We start from the raw sequence: 26,553 nt of genomic DNA, 5'->3' as shown, positions 1-26,553 counted from the left end.
CCAGTTCCAGGTGGGGAAAGAAGACGGAGTCATATGAGTGCTCGAGGAAGCCGGAGAAGGCAGAGGCGGGGGTGCGGGTGGGGGGCGGCAAACAGCCCGTCCCCGGCTGGACAGGGCCGTCCAGCACCACGCTGGCCGTGAGGGCTGCTCCGTCCGTCGGCAGGGCGAAGGGGACGGGAAGCCAGCCTGAGGTTTCCTGCTCACTGCCCACAGTGGCCCTCCCCGCAGACCCTTTCCCGGCCGCGAGGAGCCGCGGGGGGAGGGTTTCCATCACGGGTGTTTCTAGCAAGAGGCTCCCTCCACTTCCTCCGGGCCCAGCCGGCCCGCGTGGAGGTGAGGAACAGGCTGTTCTCCCCCGTCCGTGGGAAGCTGGCGGTGGCCCTCTCCTTGGCACGGGCGGAGGCGCTGGCAGCGCCCGGTGTGGAGCCTGGCAAGGCTGCTCCTCCCCAGACTGATCCATCACCTCCTTCCCAGCCCCTTCCCTTGCTCCTGCAGGGTCCCGTGATTCACGCCCGCCCGCCGTGTGGCTGGATGTACAAGGTCACACCGTGCAGGCTGGGGGTGGGGAGGAAGCTGAGGGATCCAAGCCCCCCTCCCCCCCACCCCCACCAACCAGCACCGCCATGCAGGAAAACTTCCAAATGCTGTGCTCAGGGCTGGAGACAGGCACTGCAGAGAGCTGCCGGCTCAGGCCTTGGAGGCCCCGCCAGGACACGCACCGCAGCCGGGGAGGACGCCAGCGGTGGCCACAGGGGTCCTGGGAGGCCTTTCTGCCCCAGTGGACAGCGGTTGGAAGAGCCGAGTCCAGCCTCTCACTGCCACCCCGTCCCCCGCCATCCGCTTTCCCAGGTCTCACTCCTCCCCACCTGCCCTCAAGAGCTGGTGCCCGCTGTCTCCGGTAGACTCGCTAGTTGGCAGGGGAAGAAAGCAGCTCGGGGTAACCCGGCCTGGCGGGCGGCCAGCAGGCACGGCCTGACGAGGACCGGAACCTTCCTAGCTGGCAAATCCCAGCATCACTCAGATTCCGCGTTCCTCCTCTCGGAGCCGGACCTGCTGCCTGAGCTCTCCCAGCTGGCACCGACCCGCACGACCTCCGGCCTTGGCCCTTTCCCCATCAGCAGCCCAGGAAGCAGCGAGTGGCTGGCCCAAGGTCACGCTAGTAGCAGCTGAACTGGGAATTACAGCTCCGGTGGGCTGCAACGCCGATGCCCAGTGAAGGGGGGTCCCCACAGCCCCCACTCCACGCCCAGCTCCTCCGACTGTCACGGGCCCAGGAACCAGGCCAATGGCAGTGGCTCCCAGCTGGCCCGGGGAGTCCTCCCCACCCTTGTTTGTGGAGGAGCCCGAAGAAGGGCGGTCATTGTCCGAGTCCCACAGGCAGCAGGAACCCAGGTCCCTGCCAGGCGCGCTGAAATCCACCCGCGGGACCCGTTTCTCCTCACGGGCCGGGACCCAGGCTGGGAGGAGCGACAGGCGTGCCCGCCCCGCCGGGCAGCAGCAGCAGCAGCCCGTGTCCCCCAAGGGCAGGGGAGCGCAGGGACGTGCAGACAGGCACACTCGGGCCCAGCCGTCACGAGCGTCCAGGCTGGGGCGTGGCTGTTTGGCCTCTTGGCAGACCCAGGCCCAGTGCTCAAAAGGCCGGCTGCAACCCATCTCCCCGCGGGTGATCCCGGGGGCCCCTCACAGCCCGGCCCTCCCTCTGCTGCTCTCCCCGGGGCCCCTGGCACTGCCACGGCGGCCCGGGTGATGCCAGCAGCACCTCCTGAATTAGCCTCCCCGCCCACGTGACCCAGGGAGCACATGAGCACAGACAGGCCCGGGGCCCAAGGGAAGCGGCAGGGCCTGGTGGGCACGGGGCCGGCCAGACCGGGCCCACCACCCAGCCCAGAACTGTCAGCCTCTCTGAGTTCAGCCGCAGGCTTCCGGCAAAATACTAGGCTCCGGGCTGGAGGGAAAGTACAGCGGGGAGGGCCGACCCTAGTTCGACTCCTGGCATCGCTTAGGGTCCTCCTCTGCCCTCCGAGCCCGCCAGGAGTGATTCCTGAGTGCAGAGACAGGCGTTGGGTCTGAGCACTGCCAGGGTGTCCCACCAACCAACCTACCAGCTAAAAAGAGTCCTTGTGTGGGGCTGGAGCAATAGCACAGCGGGTAGGGCATTTTCCTTGCATGCAGCCGACCCGGGTTCGATTCCCAGCATCCCATATGGTCCCCTGAGCACCGCCAGGAGTAATTCCTGAGTACAGAGCCAGGAGTAACCCCTGTGCATCGCCAGGTGTGACCCAAAAAGCAAAAAAAAAAAAAAAGTCCTTGTGTCCTGTCCCAGCCTGGGAGCTCCCGGGCAAGGGGTGTGGGTCCCCTCGGAGTCGAAGGGACAGAGGACAGTGGCGGGGGGCACCGAGGGCAGGAAAGTACCCGTGTGGGGCCCGGCTGGCACCGGCTCCCCAGCCGAGCCTCTGCCTCCCAGCTGCCCCACCTCTTCGGGTCTCCGAGTCTCCGCTTGACCTGCCAGTTCTGGGTTTTGGTCTGGGGGCCACGCCAGCTGCTCTCAGGGCTCACTCCTGGCTCTGCGCCCGGGGATCACGCCTGGCGAGGCTCGGGGGGCATACGAGATGCCGGGGATGGAACCCGGGTCGGCTGCCTGGAAGACCAGTGTCCACCCGCTGTGCTATGCTCTGCTCCTCAGTGTCATACCTGAGAAGCGATGTCGATGCCAGCCCACAGGCCTGAAACAACCTGCTGCTAAAAAGCCCCCTCCCCACCACACCTACCAGCCCCCACACCCACAGTCACACACGCACAAGCTCACACACAGATACACACATGTCACATATACACGGACACACACAGACACACACATACATACCGCACACTCACAAACTCACACAGATACACACACAAATCACATACACACGACACACACAGACACACACATACATACCCCACACTCACAAACTCACACACAAGGGCACACACACACTCACACACATATCACATACACATGGACACACAAACACACACATACAGATATACACACCCCACACTCACAAACACACAGACACACACACTCACAAACTCAAACCCACATGGACAGACACAAACAAACACACCACACACTCAAACTCCTCTCTCTCTCTCTCTCTCTCTCTCTCTCTCTCTCTCTCTCTCTGACACTCAGAGTTGAGGTAACCCCCCTCCCCCTAGACCGCAGGCTCCTTCATGGGGACCGTCCGGTGCCAGGCAGCTGCTGGGCCAGGAAGGAGCTTGGAGGGTCAGGAGCCCGGGGCTGCACCTTCACGCTGCCAGGAGGGGCCTGCCAGGAGGGGCCTTCCTGGCCGCCCTGCCCAGTTTCAGCTGCTTCCCCCAGGGCTTGGCCAGCACATGAAGCCGCACGGGAGCAAGAGTCCACAGACCACATAGAGGCCGCCGCAGGCATGCCCCCCCCCTCCTCCCCAGCAGGCCGGCCACCTCCACACACAGCCCTCCCCAGCCCTGTTGAAAGAGGCCGCCTCAGTTTCTCCCGCCAGCTGCCCTGAGCTCCTACCCTCCGTTTTTATCACACCTGCAAATTCCTGGGCTCTTTCCGATAAAGGGAAGTAAGTCAACAATTTCCCCGAGATCAGACTTGGGAATTGTGCCTGAGTGATAAGGGATAATCCCTAAGGCCAAAGGCCAAATGAATAATCTAGAAGCCCTAGAGCTAGCCTAACTGCCCAGCGTCACCCTCACTTTTTCTGTCAACATTCTTGCCGCTTGATAAGTAACACAAAGACCAAATTTTCCCATAAAAGAACCACAGCTATATTTAACTCAGTCCCCATAAGTTCCTCCGGGGACTGCGGGGAGTTTCTTTTTCTTTCCCTTCTACTTTCTAACAAATCTTTCTGTAGCCTACCCTGAGGTTGAGAGTCTTTATTATGCAACTTCTTTTTTTTTTTTTTTTTTGGTTTGCTTTTTGGTTTTTGGGTTTTTTTGGGTCACACCCAGTGATGGTCAGGGATTACTCCTGGCTTTGCACTCTAGGAATTACTCCGGGCAGTGCTCGGGGCCGTACAGGAAGCCAGGGTTTGAGCCCGGGATCGAGGCAAATGCCCTCCCTGCTGTTCTTTCCCACTGAGCCCGGCAGCCATGGGCCACCTGCTCTCTGTTCCCACAGCACGGGAGGTGCGCGCGTCCCCACGTGGCAGACGGAGACTGGGGTGCAGGGAAGGGGCCAGGGCCCCAGAACAGGCAAGGCCAGTGCAGACCCCCACGACACGCAGGTCCTCGCCCCTCCTGGACCCCTTCCTTATTGGCCCTCAGGGAATGCACCCACACCCCCAGCCACCCCAGCTCGGTGGGTACCACGGACACCAGGCCGGGAGTCCTGCCTCCTGGTTCCCGTGGCCATCACTGTTTCCCTGCTCATACTGCCAGGTGTGACCCCCCCACAAAATCAAACGCTCCAGAGGGTCACCCCCATCCAGGGCTCTGGGTAGCCGTGTCCCTGTTCAGACTAGAGTCATTGTGGGGTCCCCCTCCCCGCCCCTAGGAGGAAGGCAAGTGCTGGGCTAGGGGCTGTGCAGAACAGGGAGAAGACCCAGGCCCCAGGGCCGGATGTGGGAAACCACTGCTCCCCTGCTCCCCCAAGGAGTGGTCCCTAAGACAAGCCCACAGCAGAGATTTTGTCCCAACACCCTGAGCCCTCCGGTGTGTAAACAGGGTCCAGCCCCGGGAAATGGAAAATGAAGCACGTGACCCAGAACCGCTCTCCTCCCCCCCCACCATGAGTCTTGAGTCAGAGCACCGGGCCTGAGGGGGCTCGGGCTCCCAGCCCAGAGCCCGTTTGCCGCAGCCCCCCTGCCCCACGCTTAGTTTTCTTATATGTCTCATTTTTTGGTGGTATTTTTTGGAGGAGGGGAAGGCGGCTGTTTGGTTTTCAGGCAGCCACACCTGGCAGTGCTCAGGGATCACTCCTGGCGGGGGTCCAGCCCGGGTCCCCGCGTGCAGGGCCAGCACCACCCCCGTGTGCCCTCAGCTCCCCGCACTGTTTTCTCTCTCCTCGCCGTGCCCTGCTTCCAGCTGCTCCCCCACAGGCTGGTCTCCAGCAGATGAGGGTCCCCCCACCGCAGATCTGGGGTCTGCGGCTCCCTGCAGCCACTGCCGTGCCCACCCCAGCGGGGCCGCCCCTCTCTGCACGCAGCCAGCCACGGGGCACAGGCTGCCTCCAACAGCAACAGCTGGGGGAAATGAGGCCACTCCGCCAGGCCGCAGTGCTGGGGTCTCCGTTCTCTCCCCATCACACTCCCCCCATGGCCCTGCTTGACAACCGGGGGGATGCAGGGGAGAGATGGGGGATCGCCTCTTCTCCCACTCACACCTCCCGCGGAAGATGTGCTCGCCCCTCTTCTGCCATCACTGATGTAGGAGATCGTTGTACCCATTTTACAGATGTTGAAACTGAGCTCCAAGGAGAACATCCAGAAGTCAGCATGGAGGGAATGGCTCAAATACACATTTTTTCATTCACCCACTTGACTGTTCATTCTCAAGTTCTGGCTGTACAGAGAAGCACACCCTCGTCAGCAGGTTATTTAACCGCTGGAGTGTCTGCTTCCTCAGACAGGTGGGAGAGAGGCCAAGGGACGGCAGAAACAGAAACAAACAGCACAAAGGAGAGTAGAGGGGAGCTTGTCTGCCATAGCAGCAGGGGGAGGGGTGTGAGGGTGGGGATACTGGGGACGCTGGTGTTGGAAGATGTGTACTGGTGGAGGGTTGGGTGTCCAATCATCGTATGACTGAAACTCAAACAGGGAAGCTTTGTAACGGTATCTCATGGTGATTCACTAAATAAAATAAAATAAAATAAATAAATAAGTAATGTGGAGTTCACGTCCAATTCAATTGGCTTAACCAATGGCTGAATAAATAGCACTTCTCCTAGATTTAAAAAAGAAAGAAAAAGGGAGAAAGAAAGAGAGAAAGGGAGGAAGAAAGAGAGAAAGGGAGAAAGAAAGAAACAAAGAAAGAAAGAAACAAAGAAAGAAAAATGAAGGAAGAAGGAAAGAAAGGAAAGAAAGAAGGAAAGAGAGAAAGAAAGAAAAAGAGAGAAAGAAAGAAGGAAAGAAAGAAAGAAAGAAAGAAAGAAAGAAAGAAAGAAAGAAAGAAAGAAAGAAAGAAAGAAAGAAAGAAAGAAAGAGAGAAGGAAACTACAGGGGTCAGAGAGAGAGTTCAGCAAGAAGGGCTCACCGTGCAGACAGCTAACCCCGGGTCCACCCCCAGCACTACATATGGGCCCCTGAACATCACCAGGAATGAGCACAGAGCTGAGCACAGAGCCAGGAGTCAACCCTGAACATGCCGTGTGTAACCCAAACCTGGAGCTACCGCCTGAAAATAAAGAGAAGGGAACCACCTTCCGGTGTGAGCAAGATGTGGTTTGTGCCCTTTAATTTTTTGATTTGATATTTTGGGTCACATCTGGCAATATTCAGGGATTTACTCTGGGCTCTGCACTCTGGAATCACTCCTGGTGGTGCTTGGGGGACCCTATGGGATGCCCAGCATCAAACCTGGGTCCGCTGCGTACAAGGCAAACGCCCTCCCCACCGTGCTACCGTTTCAGCCCCAGCGAGATGTAGTTTAGATGTAGTTTGGTCCTGCCTTCCTTTCTCCTCAACCTCAACGTGGGGGGGTGGGGAGGAAAGAGGGGTGTTTCCAGCCTGGGGGGGCTGTGGTCCTATGTGGCCAGCATGGGCAAGACCCACCAAGGCTTCAGTCACATCAGCGGGGGGCGGGGGACACTGCCAGCCGTCCCATGAGCCCGTGCACCCCTGAGGTCAGGACTGGTGTTGTCATAAAACACTTGTTGGCACGAACACAGCCACTGGGCTCCCACGTGGCAGGGGTGGGGAAGGAGGAAACGGCTTTGCCACATAGGGCCTCTAGTCTGGGCGTGGGAGGAGAGCCCGCGACCGGCAGGGCTGTGTGCAGGGCAGGCCAGGATCTTAGTTTTTTGGTTGGTTTTAGGTTGGTTTTGTTGTATGCTTACGGCCATACCCAGCATGTTCAGGGCTAACGCCAGTCTCTGTGCTCCAGGATCGTTTCTGGCGGTGCTCAAGGGGCCCTATGGGGTGCCAGGAATCGAACGTGGGTCAGTCACGTGCAAGGCAAGTGCCCTCCTTGTGGTCTATCGCTCCAGCCCTGCCAGGATGTTAGTCTTGACTTTTGAGATGAAAAATGAAAAGCTCAAACTCCCTACACACACACACACACACACACACACACACGAGCACATGCAACAGGCCTCCCACCCCCGCTCCGGCCGCCCCCCCCACCCAGAGCCAGACGCTGGGCCCCCCTTTGTGAGTGAAGGTGCTGGAGGGGCGTCTCCCTTCACCCCTGGGCACACTCAGCCCCCAGACACCAGCCACTGTGCTGGCCAGAGGGGGTCCCGGGATACCTGCTACACCCCACCCCATACACACCCCGGAAAGGGCGCCTCTGGGGAAGCGGGTTCGGGTTCAGCTGGGAGTAGGAGACCAGCCTGCCAGGAACGCTGGGGTGTGCCCAGCCCCACTGGGCCCCTATCCTGGCCTCTCGGCAACACTCCAGGAAACAGCCTTCGTCCTCGTCCTCGTCCTCGTCCTCGTCGGTTCTGGCTCTGCACTACGGGAATCAATCCCGGCAGTGCTCAGGGCCGGCAGTGCTCAGGGGGCCACATAGGGTGCCAGTGGGTAAATACCACAACTCAAGCTTCCCCATCCCAGGTCCCTTCCTTCCTCAAGGCCTCCCCTCTCGTCCCTCACTGCCGCCAACGTGCCGGCCGCCGGGGGCAGCCTGGAATGCCAAGAGCAACAGACTCTGCCCGCCCTGCGGTGCCTCAACTCACAGACCCAGACCTGCACCTCGTGGAGCTCATCCGGGCAGCAGCCAGCACAGGCCAGTCACAGGCCAGTAAGAGCCCCAAGGCCCGCCAGGACCCCCCGGGGTCCGCGCCTCCCTGGCCGCGGCAGGGGGCACGCAGAGGCTGTTCTGCAGAAGAGGAAGTGCAAGCTCCGAAAGGGTCAGTGACTGCCCTGACACGCACGGCCCAAGCAGCCGGCTGTCTGCCCTGCCGGGAAGTGCCTGCCCATTACCGGCTCCCCTGGACAGGCGTGAGAGCTGGCCGAGGTGACCTCGCCCACACCCTCCCGCCCGCCAGCCTCGGTTGCCCCATCCTGCCATCAGGGGTGGCCCCAGGGGCAGCTGCTGACTGGATGCTCTCTGCTACATCCCCTCAAAGGGGCAACTCAGAGCCGGGAGAGGCCGGAGAGGCCCCTGGCTAGCTGGAGGCCAACTCCGCTGCCCAGCACCAGGCCTCCAGGGGCCGGCAGAGGTGGGGGAGGGTGCGGCTGTGAGGGCAGTGTCCAGGGGCCATGGCTCTGCCAGAAACCAGCGTACCATCTGCACCGCAGCCTGGCAGGAAGGAAGGTCCCCACCTCTGTCCCTCCAGGAGGCGCTGGACTCAAGGGGTGGAGACGGGCAGGGAGCACCCTGCAGCCCGGTGGGCAGGAAAGGACGGGACACGGGCTGGGGACGGAGGAGCCAGAGCGGGCCCCAGTGGGGCTGCCGCCCAGCAGCTCAGCATCTCTCCCTCACACCCCTGCCTCTCCAGGCACAGCCTCCCCAGCCCTGCATTTCTTCTCCCACCTTGCACACCCAGCTCACACCCAGGAGGTGCAAGGGCCAAGGCCGCTGAAGCTTCCCAGCTCCCTCCCGCTCCCCCACACCCTGAGCCAGGCCCTCCCCTCCCCCTCCCGCCCTCCTTCCTCCACACAGCACTGCAGAGGGGCTCACACCAGTGACTCTGCCCAACCGGCAACACCACACACACACAGACACACACACACACACACAGACACACAGTTCATCTGGGAGCACACACACACAGGCGCACACACACACACACACACACACACACACACACATATATACACATGCTCAAACACACAAACATACACAGTTCATCCGGGCACACACACACACATATATATATATACACGCTCAAACACACACAGTTCATCCGGGCACACACACACACACACACACACAGGCACGCACACACATACACACACACTCACACATACTCAAACACACACACACTCACACACACACACACACACACACACACACACACACACACACACACCCCGGGGAAAGAAACCTCATTTGGTTGCACGCTATTATCCTACGGTTTAGCACTGGATTGGATTACATCATATTTTGTTAAGGACCTTTGACTCTTTAAAAACATAACTTGAATTATGACCTGCATAAAACACCCAGGCTTCACAGCACGTTTAGAATAAAATCTGACTCTTCTCTTGGAGGGAGGGGGCCTTGGGCCACACCCAGCAGCCATGCCCAGGGCCTACCCTGCTCTCAGGACTTACTCCTGGCTCTGTGCTCAGTGCCAGGGACTGAACCTGGTGTGGCCATGTGGAACGCAATTGCCTGAAGCCCTGCACTATCTCTCCAGTCCTAAAACCTAACTCTTGACAAGGCCTTCAAGGCCACACACAAGTCCTTGGCTCCTGTGGGTCTCTGCAGCTTGCCCACCTGTGTATGGGCTCCCTCCACTTGTCTTCCAGGTAGGAACCAACCAAGGTCAGCTCCCTCCCCTCCCCTCCCCTCTCCTTCCCTTTCCTCCTCTCCTCCCTCCCTCCCTCCCTCCCTTCCTTCTTTCCTTCTTCCTTTTTCCTCTTTCTTTTTGGTGTTAGGGATCGAACCCAAGGCTCATACATGCAAGGTACATACGTACTGATGAGCAGCCCTCCCCCCTCCCCCCTCCCCGCCAAAGGGCGACTCCTTAGGCCCACGAAGCCTCAAGCCTGGCACTTCTGAGTCAAGGTTGGAGCCAGCCCTGCCTCCTCCAAGCCTGAACCAAGCTGAGCACAGCTGGTGAGAGTCAGCCACGCTGCCAAGTCTCACTTCAAATCCATCCCGGTGAGCTGGAGGGAGCCTTCAAGCTGGTCCTATTTACACTTCACTTCCTGAATCTAGCTGGTGAGTCTCTTCCACTTTCTAGAGAATTCTTTCACACTTGCACTTCTCTCTGTCACCTCCCCCTGCTTCCTTCTCTCCGCTGGTGGTCTTCAGTACGCCAAGAAAATGCAACCAGGGGCCAGAGCAATGGTACAGTGGGTAGTTTGCCCTGCACACGGCCAAGCTGGGTTCAATCCCTGGTATCCCATGTGGTCCCTGAGCACTGCCAGGAGTAATTCCAGAGTGCAGAGCCAGGAGTCACCCCTGAGCATCACCGGGTGTGACCCAGAAACAGAAAGAAAGAGAGAAAGAGAGAAAGAGAAAGAGGAAGAGAGGAAGGATGGGAGGAAGGGAGGGAGGCAGGGAGGCAGGGAGGGAGGAATGGAGGGAGGGAAGGAGGGAGGGAAGGAGGGAAGGAGGGAGAGACGGGGAGGGAGGAAGGAAAGAAGGGAGGGAGGGAGAAAATGGAACCAGCTGGCAGCTGCATCCATTCTCAGCCTCCTGCATGTCAGGTGATATCCATGCTCCTTTCACAGTGCTCCATGGATACCCAGCTCCCACCACATCTGTGCCTAACAACCTCACTCCAGGAGTCTCTCCTTCACTGTGGTTGGCCTTCCGCTCTCTGCTGGACTGTCTCAGTCAGCATGCAAACATACTAATGACCCTCCCGTCTGCAAAAACAACCGCGAGCAGGCCAGAGAGATAGCTCAATGAGCCGAGTGCAGGCACTGAAGCAGGAACCCCTGGGTCTATTTCTGGCACCTCCCCAACACACACACACACACACACACACACACACACACACACACACACACATGCACACACATGCACACACACACACACACACACTCACACGCACACACACAGATACAGACACACACACACACACACACACACACACACACACACACACACACACACACTGCTAAACACCTCCAGGATCAAACCCTGACACATCTGGGTACCGCCCCAAAACACAAACTACAAGATAAGACACTTCCTTCCCCTTCTGAGAGCCCCCAGCCCACCCTCTGGGAATTCCTCAGGACAGCGATGCCTGCCACTGGCCTCCCATCCCGCTCTTCCCCCAGCCTTCTCCTGCCTCTGATGTCATGCCGGAAACTGCTCCTGGCAAACCAGCTGTTTCTGTTCCTCCTCTCGCCCGACCCACAGCTGCAGCAGGAGCCACCAAGCTCTCCTGTTCACCCCTGGTGTCTCTGGTGCCTGAGGTCTGGGCCAGCCGCCCACCTCTAGGAAGTCTCTCCGTCTCGTTCACTGGGACCTGATCTCTGGCCCAGGTATGGGTTGATCTGTTCTGTGTCTCGAGATCTCAACCCAACCTTACTGAAATGCCACCTACTCGTCACCTGCTCCCCTTGGTCGAGCCAGCCCTCCTCTCTCCTCCGAGACCTGTTCTGGAGCATCAACTGCCTGCTCAGCCTGACAGAGGTACCTGATGAACACATACCACACCCTCAGCAGACCTGATTCTGAACTCGTCCAGCTGCGTCCCAGACACACGGGCCCTCGGGTAATGCCAGCTTCCTCCTTTCCCCTGACAACTGGAAGTCGGCCATGTTTCATTTTTATTTTTATTGAATTACCACAAGATACACAGTTACAAAGTTGTTCATGTTTGGGTTTCAGTAATATAATGTTCCACCACTCAACCCTTCTCCAGTGTACATTTCCTGTCATCCATGTCCCCAGTTTCCCTCCTGCCACCCCACACCTCCAATATGACTTTTAGCACTCAGTTCTTGTCCAGAGTGATCATGTCCAACTACCATTGTCATGGTGCTCTTTTCTCTCTCCTAACTGCACGCCCCCACAACCTGTGGCAAGTTTCCTACCATGAACCAGACTTCCTGGCCCTCAAAAAGCACAATCTACAGACCATGTGGTTTTACACACACACACACACACACACACACACACACACACACACACACACACACACTCAATCCCCACCACCACATATGATCCCCCTGGCCACAGCCAGGAGTAAGCCCTGAACCAGGGTGCACTGCGCTAACTGATGCCCTAGAATCATGCATCCCCAAAGTATGCATGGGATAAAATATATATCCCACAAATGAATCCAATCATTCCATGTCTGTCCCTCTCCCTCTGACTCATTTCACTCAGCACGATACTCTCCACGATCACCCACGTATAAGCAAATTTCATTCCTTCATGTTTCCTAAAGGCTGTGTGTAGTGTTCCACTGTGCAGATGTATCACAGTTTCTTTATCCACTCCAGTATCTCCAAACATTTACCCGTTGTTCTCAGGCAAAACACGATGCACTCTGGCCATATCTGACTCTTCCCCTCATATCCACAGCCAGCCTTTAAGGAAACTCTTTCTTCAAAACACATCCAGGTTGGAAACAACATGATATACGCATACAACAGAACTCTAATAGCAAGGAGGGAAAAAATACAGTTAATCCCAAACGCTACTGGTTCTCTCAATAAGCATGATTTTTCAGAGGTACTTTTAAGTTTCAGAAGCCAGGCACACAACCTCATCAAAAGTTCTAGAACAGGGACCAGAGAGACAGTGTAGGAGTTCTGGCACTTGCCTTAAATTCAGCCGACCCCAGTTCAATCCCCACCACTATATACGGTCCCGCTGACCACAGCCAGGAGCAAGCCCTGAACCTGGGTGTACTGCTCTAATTGGGCCCTAGGGCAGTGTTGGGTCACTCAACTCTAAATCAGATCCTGTCACCCATTGCTCTAAACCTCAGGTCCAAATTGCAGGTCTGCGGGTTTAAAAGGACCGAAGACCACGGCGCCAGATTCTAAGATGGTTCCCCATCTTCCTCAAGGTACATGCCACTGTCCTTCCAAGGAGCCAGCCAGCTCCTTGTTTCCAGTGGTGATGCCAATCCCCTCCTCCTCGATGCCCCATGCCAGATGCACACATCTAAAACCTTCTGGCACACCCCATCCCAGGGCTGAATCATTTCAGGGGACTATTCTCCGGATATTTGCAGGACCCGAGGGGCACCTTCTCCAGGAAGCCAAACCCATCACCCCGTTCACCAGTGCAACCCTCGGGGCCAGAGCGAGAGTGCAATAGGGAAGGCGCTTGCCTTGCAGGTGGCAGACCCAGATTTGATCCCTGGAACCACACAGGGCCTGTGTGCCAGCACCACCAGGAGTGATCGCTGAGCACAGAGCCAGAATGTGACCCCCCCACACACACACAAAAAGAAAAATCCAACAAAAGCACAATCCTTGGAAGGCAGATAGGTCAAGTGGCAGAGCATATGTGAGCCCTGAGATTAAGTCACAGCACCACGTGAGGCCCTGAGCCATTGTCAGTTGTAGCTTCCAAGCACCACTGGGTGTGGCCCCTCTTTAAAAATTAAATTTTAGGGACCAGAGAGAGAGTACAGCAGGTTAGGTGTTTTGACTTGCATACACCTGCCCCCGGTTCAATCTCTAGCCCACTATAGGGGGCCCTCAAGTCCCACTGGGAGTAATTTCTGAATACAGAACCAGAAATGATCCCTGAACATTGCTGGATGTGACCCAAAACAAAAACAAAACAAAAAATAAATGTAAGGCCTGGAGAGACAGTACAGTACAGCGGGAAGGACACTTGCCTTGCACATGGCTGACCCGCGTTCGATACTTGACATCCCCTGTGGTTCCCCGGAGCACTTCCAGGAGTCATCATTCCCAAGTGCAAAGGCAGGAATAAGTCCTGAGCATTGCCAGGTGTGACTCAAAAACAAGCAAAAAATTAAAGTTAAAAAAAAAATGCTTTGGATGTGGGCATGTGGCGCGGTGGCAGAATGTGTGCCGAGCAAGCACGAGGCCTCAAGTTCAACCCCTGGCATCGCAACCAAATGCAAGAAACGCTGCAACCTTCTCTCCGCACCCCAGGCCCGCAGTCCCAGGCCCAGCGACGCTGCTCTTCCCACTTCCCTCCAGGGCACAGTTCACCCTCCCCACACACTGGGTACCACATTTATGATTTAGCATCTGTCCTCCAGCCCATTAGCACGCAGCTTCCCTGAGGATCGATTTTGTTAATGAATGTGTCCCCAGTATCTTGAATAATGCCTGGCACAGATCAGGCCCTGAAAACCTATCTGTTGAAGGAGGGAAGGGAGAAACCAACAAATACTCCAGCCCTGTAAGGCACAGCCGAAATGACCAGCTGCCTCTCTCTCTTCCAGGCAGAGAAATTCCACAGGCAGGTGGAAGATAGTGCAGCCGTTCTCCCTCTGATGTAAGCAGGTAAATGGGGAAAGGCCCTCAGCAATAAAACTTCTGGGCAAGATATTTTAAGACTGATCCACTCTTGTGGATAGAGAAAACAAAGACCTGATAAGACCTTCAGCAGACCCTGAGGAGGTTGGACCCCTCCCCATGAAGTTCCTTTCCTTGAAAATCTTCGGACCTCTCCTTTAATCTGATTAACGTTAGTGATTCATCCCCGAGAAGACTCAAGGAGACTCAAGAACTTCCGGATCAAGACAACCCCTGAAGGGCTGGAGCACAGCGGGTAGGGCATTTGCCTTGCACTCAACCAACCCGGATTCGATTCCCAGCATCCCATTTGGTCCCCTGAGCACCGCCAGGCGTGATTCCTGAGTGCAGAGCCAGGAGTAACCCCTGTGTATCACTAGGTGTGACCCAAAAAGAAAAAAAAAAAAAGAGACAACCCTCAAAGAGCCTATAAAAGCCACCTTGAACAAAGGAAGGGCACACATATGCTGCCCAAGCCCGTGTGCTGCTTGTGCCCGCGTGGCCGAGTACATGCAGTACCTGAGCACATGTTGCCTGCATCTCCCCTCTTGATGTGTACTTTCATGCTTTCCTGTCTAATGCTGGGGTGTGTGTAGGGGCTCTCTCCCTTGGAGAAGCCCGCGTTCTCCTTTGAGCGTGTTACTCTGTCTCTGTTACTCTCCACTCTCTCCCACTTTCTCTCCCTCCTTCCCTTCAAAAACCCTCCAAATAAAATCTGTTTTACTTCACTGCTTGTCTACTCCTGAAATTCTTTTCTGCGAGCGAGACAAGCACTCAGTAACCCTGGGTCCTGGGTGGCAGAGGCAGGTTGGGAGAAAGTGGCTGTCTTTCTCCTCCCGACTCATGTGAGCCACCTGTGGGGCCCACCGACATCACCTCCATGATCTGGGGCTGCAGAGCTGCCGTGTACCAGGGTCCAGCTGCCCAGTCCAAGAACCGTAGCAACAGACACCTCGATCCCACCACCTTAGCCAGTTGGGAACTCCTCCATGGCTGCCTGGGTCTTGGGGAACCAGCCCCGACAGTGCTAAGAGCTGCCAAACAGGCAGAGAGCAGGTTGGCCTGGTACCCCGTGCGCTTATGAAGGAGGAAAGGCCAACCGGCTTCCTAACCCAAGCCTCCCAAGCAAGGAGGGAAGATAATCTGCAAAGTGAGAGTCAATGCAAGAGAAAGGCCCCTTTTCTTCTCTTCTTCGGAGCCAGGGAGCTTCTCCTAGCAGCTCCCGCAATCTCCCAGCCTGCCCCAAATCATTAGACACAAGGGGGCACAAACGCCAAGGCCCGGCCCCCTCCTTCCCCTCAGCCAGCCTTTGTGCTCAGCAGTGGGGGGTGACTCCTGGGGCTGGAAGTTAAGGAAGCCAGTGATGAATGGGGTGATTCATGCAGCCCCAAAAGCTCTATGTCCTGCTTCTCTGAGTAAACGTCCCGCCAGCCAACCTGGGCAAGCGCAGGACTCAGGGCCTCCAGAAGCAGGCACGGGGACAGACCCAGGGCCCAGACCCAAGGGCCAAAGGACAGAGGAGTGCCAGACACACCCCTGGGGATTGCCGTTTCCACGAAACCGAGCGGGAGGGGCAGAGAGCACTGGAGTAAAGGGATTGGAGAAGGAAGCTCCTAAGGAAATTTGTAGAGGTCTAGACGCAGCACTGAGGAGAGAGACGCACTGTGGGTGTCGCTCTCTAGGGTGCTATTTGTAGCAATAAGCAAATCAGAAACCGGCAAAAGAGCCGGAAAGGGGAAACATGAGTAAATAAATAGGACAGACACAGACCGGAGCACGTTCACGGCAGGGCCACTCTGAGCAGACCCGGCTCCGTGCACAGAGGTGGGCTCCCCTTCCTGGTGCTTTCCAAGCCCAGGAAGACTCCCTGGACCGTGAGCAATGGGAAGAAGGTTCCCCCCCTCCCACACACTAAACCCCCCCACTCTTTGGGGGACAGGGGTTTCAGTTGAGAATTTGTAAAAAGATCAATCCAGGGGCCGGAGCGATAGCACAGCGGGTAGGGCGTTTGCCTTGCACGCGGCCGACCCGGGTTCGATCCCCGGCATCCCATATGGTCCCCCAAGCACCGCCAGGAGTAATTCCTGAGTGCAGAGCCAGGAGTAACCCCTGAGCATCGCTGGGTGTGACCCAAAAAGCAAAAAAAAAAAAAAAAAGATCAATCCAGTATTATTAAAAATTCTTATAAGAATCCTTCTAAGATTGTTTTATTGCTGTGGGGAAATGCTTCTCAGGCCATGAGATGAAGAAGACATAAAACCAGAGGCGCTCTCGGCTATGTAAAAATAATATATCTATATATATACGTGTGGAAAATTTTTCTGGAACGCCAAAATGTTAAGCGTAATCTGTAGGTGGTAGATTTGCTGGTGATTTTTTATCATCTTCATTTTATCCTCTTTCTATATTTCTCAAAATGTTACCGATAGACAGAGATGGGGTTTGTGCTCAGGAATGAAGAGCAAATGTCGGGCCTCGGGTCTCTACCCCACGTCCCTCAGCCTTGACCACTGTCCTGCTTCCACAAAGCACAAGGCCCAGGCAGGTGCTCCGGAAGCACTTCCTGGAAGCCAGGCCAGGGCAGGACGGGAAGCATTCATCCTTGGGAGGGCGCCAGGCCCCTCTCACCCAAGCCTGCCTCCCCTGGCGACATAGCTTTCCCACAACCAGCCTGAATCCAAGCCCCAAAGCGACCTTTTTATTTTATCTATGTAGGTTTTAGGGCCACACCCAGCGATGCTCAGGGCTTACTCCTGGCTCTGTACTTGGGATCACTCTTGGCGGTGTCCGGGGACCATATGGGGTGCCGGGAATGGAACCTGGGTCATCTGCATGCAAGGCAAATGCCCTGCCTGCTGTACTATCTCTCCAGCCCAGAAATGACCTTTTGTTTTTGTTTTTGTTTTTTTTTTGCTTTTTGGGCCACACCCAGAGATGCTCAGAGGTTACTCCTGGCTTTGCACTCAGGAATTACTCCTGGCAGTGCTTGGGAGACCATATGGGATGCTGGGGATCGAACCCGGGTCACCCTCATGAAAGGCAAACGCCCTACCCACTGTGCTATCTCTCCAGCCCCAGAAATGACCTATTTAATCACAAAACAATGTCCACTCCTCTCTGGACCCTCCAGCCCACGACTAATTTGCCACAGACCCTCAGGGCCACAACTCCCTCCTAATTCCTTTCTTCCTTTGCACCCACGGCTGGGGAGTGAGAGTCTGGCCTGTAGGGAAGAAAGAGCCCCGGGCTGAGGGCCCCTGGGCCCCTGTGTTCTCTGCAGCCCTGTAAGGGAGCTCGGGGGTGCTGGGCTGCTCCTCAGACACTCGCCTATGACTAATGCATCCTCAGAGTGTCTGCAGACACAGCCGGCCTCCTCTCCTCAACGCAGGCGGCACGACGGGAGAGCAATTCTCCGAGGGCCAGAGGCCGCAGACGGCCACCTGCTGAGCCGCAAACAAGCCCACAGGCCCTCGGGAACCAAGAGAAGGTGGGCTCACAGACCCCTTCAGGCACTGGATCTCTCCCCAGCACCTACTAGCCCAGCAGGCCGGCCACCCCCGCCCCCTGCAGGTCTGTAGCCCCTCTGAGCGGGCACCCAGCTATGGACAGAGGTTCAAGTGAAGGTGAAAACTGGGGTGGGGTGGGGTGGGGTGGGGTGGCACAGTGCCAGGTGAACTGAGTGCAGAGAGCACTGGTAGGGAGCAGAGAAGAATCACCAAGGCCAGCCTGGAGGAGCCCTCCCCCACCAAGCCCCAATCCTGGAGCTTCCTGAAGGGGGATTCAAGAAGCCTGACCTCAGTGGATGAAGATGTAGGAGCTGGGGAATAACTCAACGGGCTGGAGCACGTGTTTCGCCCACACAGGAAGGCCCTGGGCACAGTCCCTGGGGCCATATAGCTGCCCCAGTGCCAGGCGTAGATCAGGTGGGCCCCCAGCACCCCTGACCCCAGGCAGCCCCAGAAGTGGTGCTCAGGCCCCCGAGCACTGTGGACAAAGGACAAAGGATGACCAGTTATCTAGAGGTTCGAGCTGGCGCACAGAAACTCCCTGCCGGTCTGTGGAAAACGCACTGCCGCTTAGAAGCACCAGTTTCAAACGCCAGGCAGCGACAGTCGGTGGGGACAGGCGGAAGGCCTCCGGGTCAGACTACCTGGATTCCAGTCCTAGCTCTAGTCCCAGCAGACACCAAGCGCGGCCCAACGACACCCCCGCCCTCCGCTTTCAACCTCGGTGTCCCCACAGAAGGAGGGTGACGCCCAGTGAGAGCCCTGAGCTTTGAGTTCAGTAAAGCAAAAACACCAAAACACAACCCCGCATCAGTACTGAGCTCACGCTGGCGCAGAGCCCAAGCTCAGCAGAGCCCTTCCGAGGAACTGAGCCCCGCAGGAGTCACAGCAGAGAGGGTGGAATTCCGCAGAGGGTGGGATGGGGCCTCGGAGACCTCCGTCCAGCCCCACAGGTCACAGACCACTGTCACTGTCACTGTCATCCCATTGCTCATCGATTTGCTCTAGCAGGCACCAGTAACGTCTCTATCGTGAGACTTGTTACTGTTTTTGGCATATTGAATATGCCATGGGTAGCTTGCCAGGCTCTGCCATGGGGGCGAGATACTCTCGGTAGCTTGCCGGGCTCTCCGAGAGGGGCGGAGGAATCGAGCCCGGGTCGGCTGCATACAAGGCAAACGCCTTGCCGCTGTGCTCACAAGACCATGGGAAGAAATAGCTCAGAGAAGCAGCGTCCCTCCTCCAAGAAGGCACAGCTGTAAGTGACAGAGCCGGGCCCAAACACAGGTCCTTCCAACGTCCCAACCCCAGCCGCCACCTGGGGCTCCCACTCACCCCTTGGCGGGGCACCCCCCATAACCTGCGGCCCGTAGGAGGCACAAGCGCTCCCAAGGGCCACGGAGAAAGCCTGGGGTGAGGGCAGAGCAGGGGGAAGGTGGAGGATCCGAGACGCAGGCACGGGGGAGGCGGGTGGGGAGTGAGAGGCGCAGAGCAGGGAAATGAACACAGGTTCCTGATGAATCACTGACTTGTGCTTTTCTGGGTTTGGGTGACGGGATCACGGTACCTGTTTACTCTCCTGGCTTTCTCCCAAGGAGAAGGAAATATGTTTTGTGGCCGAGTGACCAAACCGCCTGCCGGGGCGAGGGACCCAACCAGCAATGCTTGGTCAGTCTAATATCCGGTGACCAGGGTCACATTTATCTTGACCGGCTTGTCAAAGCTCAGAGAGGGACCCAGAGTCCCAGGACTGCTAGGTCAGTCCACTGAGCCCGGCCGCCCAGCAGGGACTCTGCCGGTTCTCCTGTGGGGACCTGTGGGGACCTGGGGCAGTGACGGGTAGGGCGTGTGTGGGGGGGGGGTCACCCTCGGCTTTGGGTGCCCCTGCAGCCCTTTGCTCCCTCTGGGGAGTGGCTCTCCTCTGGTGGGTAGGCACTGCCACCACAGCTGGGCTGCGGGAACAAGATTAGAAACTGGACATCTGGAAGGTTCTGGAAACTTCTGCTTCATGGACCGTGTCCGCTCTGTGCCGGAAACTGTGCCGGGCAGAGCATCGGCAGAGACAGACCTAACGTGGTCGTGGCCAGATCACGGCCCTTCTACGGAGCAGCACCGCTCCTGTCGCTGGGAACCAGGTGTGCCCACACGTGCGGGTGTGTGAATGGAGGCACGCCTCGGGCTTCGGCCCCACTGGGAGCCCGTGTCAACATCAATGAAACTACAGACACGCGTCTAACTAACCATCTACGGCTCGCCTGAGCTATGTCAGACAACGACCAGTGCTTCATCTATTTGTTTTTGGTCCGAGGGCCACATCCTGCCGTGCTCAGGGGCTCCTCCCAGCGGAGTGCTCTGGGGTCAGGCCTCTGGCGCGCAGAGCCAGGTGTGCAGAGACAAGAGATTATCCCCCAGCCCGGAGAGACGGTTCCAGGTCACCATTCTCCTCTATCGGCGAGGACATCAAAGCTTCCGCGGGAGATCTGTGAAGTGATCTGGCGGCTTCCCGAGCAAAGGTTTACACGCGGCGCTAGGCCCACTCTGTTCTTGGCCTCCGCAGGGGGTGCTGAGGCCAGAGCAGCGGGGGTTGGAGGTGGGTCCGACGGAGCCTGTGGGGGGCCTGTCTGCGGGGCCAGGGAGGGCCACTGGGCAGTCCGTGACCTCCCCCTCACCGGGAGCAGGCCTTGGGCTTGCTTGGCGGGGTATCCACGCCGCGGACCGCGTTTCTAGCAGCTTTCCTCCGTCTGCCTATCTGAAGAGTTTCCTGGCGTGAACGCACAGCCACGCTGCCGTGCTTCTGAGTCGTGGTCCTGCCCCCGGGCAGAGCCCAGCTTCCCAGGCACCTGGCAGCCCCGACCTTGCTCCCGGGGGCCTTCTCCACCTGCCCTCTCTCCTGGTCTTTCAGGCCCCGGCTTTCCCGGAGAAACCTGGGCACTGGCGAGGAGGAGATGGACAGACACTGGCCTCCAGGTACCAGCCGGGGAAGACCAGGAAGGGGGCTGGGCTCGGCTCCCCATACCCAGCTCTTAGGGCACCACCCCCCCGACAGGAGAACACTGTGGTGCATGGAGACCAGCTCGGGAGAGACGCGGGTGCCAGGTCTGCTCAGGCAAGTCGCCACGCCAGGCAGAGGCCCCGTGTCCCGGCACAGAGGCTACTCTGGGGATCAGGTGGCACCAGCCCGAGCTGGCCAGGGCTGCCCGGGAGAAGAATCTTCGAGGGACAAGATGTAAGAGAGGGACCAGCACGACACGCATGAGTGTCCCAGCAGGGCCGGCCCTGGCACGGAGCCCAGGCATTTGCTGGCACTCGCCGGCCCCGGCACTGCCTGGGTAAGGAGCCCCGGTATGGGCTGGACCCCGCCTGAGAATAGCCACCATCCCCCTCGCCGCCTCCCAGGGCCGTCTGGAGGCAGCAGAAGCGCCTCTGCGGGACCAGCCGGCAGACACACGCGGGGCTGCAGCAGGCGCAGATGCCACCCACATTGCTCCCAGCCTCCAGCCTGCTCCAGAGCCCCTCGTGGGCGGGGCGGCCGGACGGCCTGGGGTCCGAGGACAGCCCTGAGAGGCGGAGGTGCCCGGCACAGTGATACCCAGGGCACCAGGAAACCAAAGGATGTGCTCAGGAAGAAGCAGGGGCGGAGGCAGGACCAGCGAGGGGGTCTCCTCAGCTCATCCTCACCCACACTGCAATCTGCCGGGTCCCCCACTTCCCAGAAGCCCCCGCAGAGTTCAGCGTGCCCCACCCAGCACTGGCTCTGCCCGTCAGGGGTTCCCCTCTAAGAGCCCCCACCCCAGCTTCGGACGCCCCCGCCGAGCTCCTGTGCCCCCCAGCCCCTCCTGCTGCCTTGGAGCTCAGCCAGCCTGGCAGGACAGAGCAGGGCAAGGTGAGGCGGGGGGGGGACCCCCTCCCCCATGAACGTCCCTGGGACTGTGCTGTCCCTCTGGGCTTCCCCCCATACCCCCCCCCACACGCCACAGCTGCCAGGGACTGACCTGAGCGGGATCTTGACCCGGAGGTAGCGGTCCACGGCAATGGCCAGCAGGGCCAGGATGGAGCTCTGGGTAAGGATGAGGACGGGGCAGGCGACCATGAGGCAGGTGTGGAAGTAGGTCCGGGGCCCGATGTTGATGAGGATGGCCAGCGGGATGACCAGAGCGCCCACGGCCACGTCAGCCACCGCCAGCGACACGATGAAGCAGAAGGTGGCATCCCGCAGCGCCTGGTTCACCTTCACTGCCCAGATCACCAGCACGTTCCCGGGCACCGAGACCAGGGCGATGAGCACCTCGATGCCGATGTAGGCGGCCTGGAAGGCCGAAATGGAGGGCGGCATGGCGGGCACGGGCTGGGCACATCAGCAGACGGGCACCGAGGGGCACGAGGCAGGCACCTGTGGTCATGGAAACCTGGGTAGGGAGGCCGGCCGGGGCCCGGAGGGGAGCCCCAGGCAGCGCTGGGCGTCCGGCTGCTTGGAGCTCTGCCCAGCTGGGCACTTGGCGTACCTGCCCCGGCTGGCTGGCGGCTGGCAAGGCACCGGCCCTTCCTCTGCCTAATCTCCGTCCCCTCCTCTTATCCCCAGAGGTTCCATTCAGTCACTTAAAATAGCAGCGCCAGCTCCGCCACCGGCCGCTTTATCAGGTGTCTGGCCAGCTCCCCGCGCGCGCACACACCCCACAGGGCTCCTCCACGCCTGACTCTGCCCACCCGGAGCCTAAGAGTGCGGAGAGCTCACCGTGCTGCCTGCTGGCCGCCAGGGGGTCCCAGAGGCGGGGCCCGGAGTTCGGGGCACCTGGCGGCGCCCTGGGCTGCGCGGCCGCGCGGGGCAGGGCTGGGCTCCGGGCAGCGCGCGGCGCATGGTCCCCGGGCTCCCGCCGCAGCGCTCCCGGCCCGGCCTTTCGATCAATCACATGGTGCGGCCGGGCTCGGCCCCGGACGCTTTTAAAGAGGTAGCGCCCACTTTCGCACCTGGCCCCGGCCGCACCGACGCGGGGCGCGGAACGCGCTCCCTGCACCCCAGGCCGGGCCGCGGGGCTCCCCGGCCCCCAGCCCGCGCGCGCGCCCCTGCCCGGCGCCCACCCCGCGGTTCCAGCGTCCCCGTCCTCCAGAATCCTCTCCCCGAGGGGACCTGGGGAGGGTCGGGGGAGGTCCCCCTCTTCCTGCCCGCTCCCGCGTCCCCGCTGGGGAGCCCCGGGGCGACCGGCGGCACAGACTTACCCAAGGTCACCCGGGGGAGCAGGGCGCCCCGACACCTCCACGGCCGCCCCAGCGCCCGCCCGCGCTCGACGCCCCCCGCAGCGCCCGCTCCCCGGGGATGCCTGGGGGAGCGCGTGGCCAGCGCGCGCGGGCCCGGGGGCTGCGGGCTGCTCGGGACTCGACTCGCCCCCGGCGCGGGAGCTGAGTGACAATCGGGCTCGGCACACCGGGAGGGGGCGGGGGCGCGGCACCGGCACCCGCGGGCCCCTCCCCGCCCCCCGTCTCCTCCCCCACCCCTCTTCCCAGACAAAGGAAGTGAATCTGGGTGAGAGCCGCTCCGCCCGCCGCGTCCTCGCGGGCCGGACTGCCGCGACCCCCGCGCGCGCCCGGGCCCCGGCCCCACTGCCCCCGAAGGCGCACGCGCCCCTGCACCCGGGGAGCCCAGCCTTGGCGCGGGGGCTGGCGCCAGCCGCCGCTGCCTCCTCCTCCTCCTTTGCAGGCTCCATCCTGAGTCATTCCAGCCCTTTCCCTAGAGCTTCCCGGGGTCGAGTCCCAGTTCCATTTTACAGACCAGGACGCTGAGGCGCGGAGGCGGGATGAGCTTGCTCGGGTCACCTGCGCCCCCTCGTGCCCATTTTCTCTCCTCCCTTCTCAAGCAGGGTCCCTCGGCCACCAGGGATCCATCCCTGCTGTGGACCCCGAAGCACGGACTCGAGAGATGGGCGGCAGTCCCCCCGGTCACGCAGCAGACCCTAAGGGGCCCTGGGGAAGGACCCGGGCCCGGCTTCCCCCTAGACTTCACCCTTTGTCCCCGCGTCCCACTGCGTCCCTCTCCTCCTGCATCCTGCAGCGGCTTCGCGGGGCCGGCCCGCGGGTACCAAGGACCCGAGAAGTGGACACTGGGCAGGTGTGCTGGGAGGGGCGCCGCGGCCACTGCCCTCCTGCTGGCCCCCGGCGTGGCCCAGAAGGAGTCCTGCCCAGGATGGGCTGAGCGCGCGGCTCCCTCCCGGCTCTGCACCCGCGCGCCGTGCAGAGCCGGGCGGGGCGGCACCGGGAGAGGCTGGAACCGTCGCGGGAGGAGAAAGCCGGCCGGGGACAGCGAACTTCCGTTTCTGCCTTCAGGGGGAGCGAGGAACCGGCGCCTGGGGCAGCTAGCCTAGCTGGAGAAAGTAGGAAGTGCGAGTGCCCTAGCCCTGGCCTCCACTTCCCCTGCAGACAGCCCCATCCCTCGCCCGCGTGCTGGTGCGTCCCGCGTCCCCGCCCCCACCCTCCTGCCCCAGAACTCCCCATTTTTGCAGCCTCAGAGCCTTGCCCTGGCACCCTACCCCTGCGGGCTCCGGGCGTTGGGGCCAGGGACCCTTTTTCTCTCCTAATTTCACTCACGGAGCTCCCCCGGGGAACTCTGCACTCAGGCACACCCAGCTAGGGGGGCCACAGCCCATCAGGGTGACCCTACCTTACTCTCAGCTGCATCTTCAACTCTAGGGGGACCATTCCCCCCCCCCATACGATTCTTGCCATGGTTGCCAGCGTGTGGCTGAGACATTTGCAGGATATCTAACTTGTAGGTAGTCTGTTCCTGTATTCTGGGTGACACAAATCCAAACAAGCCCTCTTTCTCCCCCCCCCCCCCCCCGCACTGTTCTCAGAGTCAGGCCTCTGGGGGGGTTCCACCGGCTAGTTTGAGAGGGCAGTTGACCAGGGTTGGGGCCACCCCAGATAGCTCCTGGGCAGAAGGCAGACAGTGGGGACTGCACACCAGCTGCTGAGTTCTGGGGTGTGGGGAGGGAGGGGGACACAGGGCACACCTGGGCCCTCTAGTTGTTTTTTATTTATTTATTTATTTATTTATTTATTTATTTATTACTGTATCACCTTAAGATACAGTTGCAGACTTACAAAGTTTCGTGCTTGCGTTTCAGTCACACAATGCTTGAGTACCCATCCCTCCACCAGTGCCCACTCTCCACCACCAATGGTCCCAGTATCCCTCCCTCCCCTACCCCACCCCCCACCCCACCCCACCTCCGTGGCAGGGCATTCCCTTTTGCTCTCTCTCTCCTTTTGGGTGTTGTGGTTTGCAGCAGAGGTACTGAGTGCTGGGCCCTCCAGTTGCAGGGGAAAGAGCGCTTGACCAAGAGTCAATAGAGCCAAAAGCTAATTTCTACTTCCGGGCTGGATGACCAAGAGATGCAAGAGATGTTCCGGCTCCTGGCCTCAGCTTACCCATCTGCCAAGGGGCACGGCCCAGTCTCTCTCCCCTGTCCGCCCTGACAGCTGCTATGTCTGTTCTCAGGTGGAAAACAGACTGGAGCTATGCGCAGGGAAGGGGCGCGGGGGGGGGGGGGGGGGGGAGGGCGGGGCGGAGGCGGCTTTCCCCCTAGAAGCCTCCTAGCCCTGGCTTCCCTGGGGTCAGCAGATGCAGGCTGGGGAGAGGGGAGGGCAGGATGCCAGGGGGGTGGAGTGAGGAGAGGGGGTGTGGGATGGTGTGGAAGGGACAGACAGACGCAGGGGTCTGAGCCCGCACTGCACACCCCAGGCCCCGCTTCTCCACACTGCCCTGCCCCCACGCCCAGCCTCAGCTGCCAGCCCAGCCCCAGGGGGCCCCAGAGCCATCGCATCAACCAGGGGGGCAGCGGCTGGCGGGGGATTCTCCATCCGCCCGGTGCCCACAGGACCAGGCTCAGGTGCCCTGAAAGGTGCCCAGGCAGAAGCTCCCTTTTGCTCGTGGCTCTGGGCCCAAGGTGACACACCCTGAGCTGCAAATCACCCCCACCGCAGGCCATCTCACTTCCTCTCCCCTCTCACCACTCAGCCCTACCGCCTTCTGCCCCAAACCCAGCCCCAGGGTTCTCCTCCTGGGGGAGGCGCTCTGCTTACAGGGTGCGGGGCGGGCAGACAGGCACACCTGACTTCCTGCTTCCCCAGCCCCCTGGGCCCACGGAACTGATTCCCGGGTCAGGAGGGGGCTCAGCTTCCCGGTCAGGCCCGCGAGGAGGGGGCCTGGCGGATGGGAGTCAGCCGGGGCTGCCCTGGGGGAGGAGCGGGAGCGGTTCCGATGCTTTTCCTTCCCCTCCGGCGGGAGGTTATTTTGGTCCTGGTCTCCTTTCCCGGGCTCTGATCTGGGCAGCGCGTGGGCGGGCAGGAGGGGCGCGGCGGGCCAGGCAGGTGGGAAGCGAGGCAGGCAGGCAGGCAGACAGGGCACGGGGCTGGGGCTCACCCCCGTGTCCTGGGCCCCTGCAGAGATTTCCGGCATTCTGGCCTCCCCTCTCCCCTCTCCCCTCCCCGCCCTGCTCCCGCTCCCAGTTCTGAATCTAGGTCTCTGCCTTCTCCTCCAGCCTCCTCCCTCTCCTCTCTCCCATCTCAGACTCCTGGGGGTGTCTGAGTGGGGAGAGAGGAGGAGGAGGAGGGGGCGCAGGGAGGGTTTGGGGATTGTGAGAAAGAGCAGCGCCCCCATGTGTCTGTGTTTGGAAGGTCAGGAATGGCCCCTCGCTTCCAGTCAGCCGTGAAACCTTCCTCTCACCGTTCATTCATTCATTTCTTCACTCGACTTAGCATTTCCTGAACCCCGCTTGTCT

The 26,553-nt window shown here is 59.8% G+C and overlaps 1 protein-coding gene across 4 annotated transcripts in view; it reads right to left on the bottom strand.

Annotated features, from left to right (window-relative positions):
• The window catches only part of ADORA1 (adenosine A1 receptor), a 35,164-nt gene extending 11,193 nt beyond the window's left edge, over positions 1-23,971 (bottom strand). For 2 of the 4 annotated variants that reach the window (XM_055144660.1, XM_055144663.1), the window contains exon 1: positions 21,775-22,508. In XM_055144660.1, the coding sequence (XP_055000635.1) occupies positions 21,775-22,115 (341 nt within the window). In that variant the 5' untranslated portion in view covers positions 22,116-22,508. The other 2 variants (XM_055144661.1, XM_055144662.1) reach the window with 2 other exon arrangements.
• Between the last annotated feature and the right edge of the window lie 2,582 nt (positions 23,972-26,553).

This window comes from Sorex araneus, chromosome 7 (assembly GCF_027595985.1).
Source record: "Sorex araneus isolate mSorAra2 chromosome 7, mSorAra2.pri, whole genome shotgun sequence".
Taxonomy (NCBI): domain Eukaryota; kingdom Metazoa; phylum Chordata; class Mammalia; order Eulipotyphla; family Soricidae; genus Sorex; species Sorex araneus.
The sequence above is the reverse complement of the archived record's forward strand: the minus strand, read 5'-3'. Positions and strand labels throughout refer to the sequence as shown.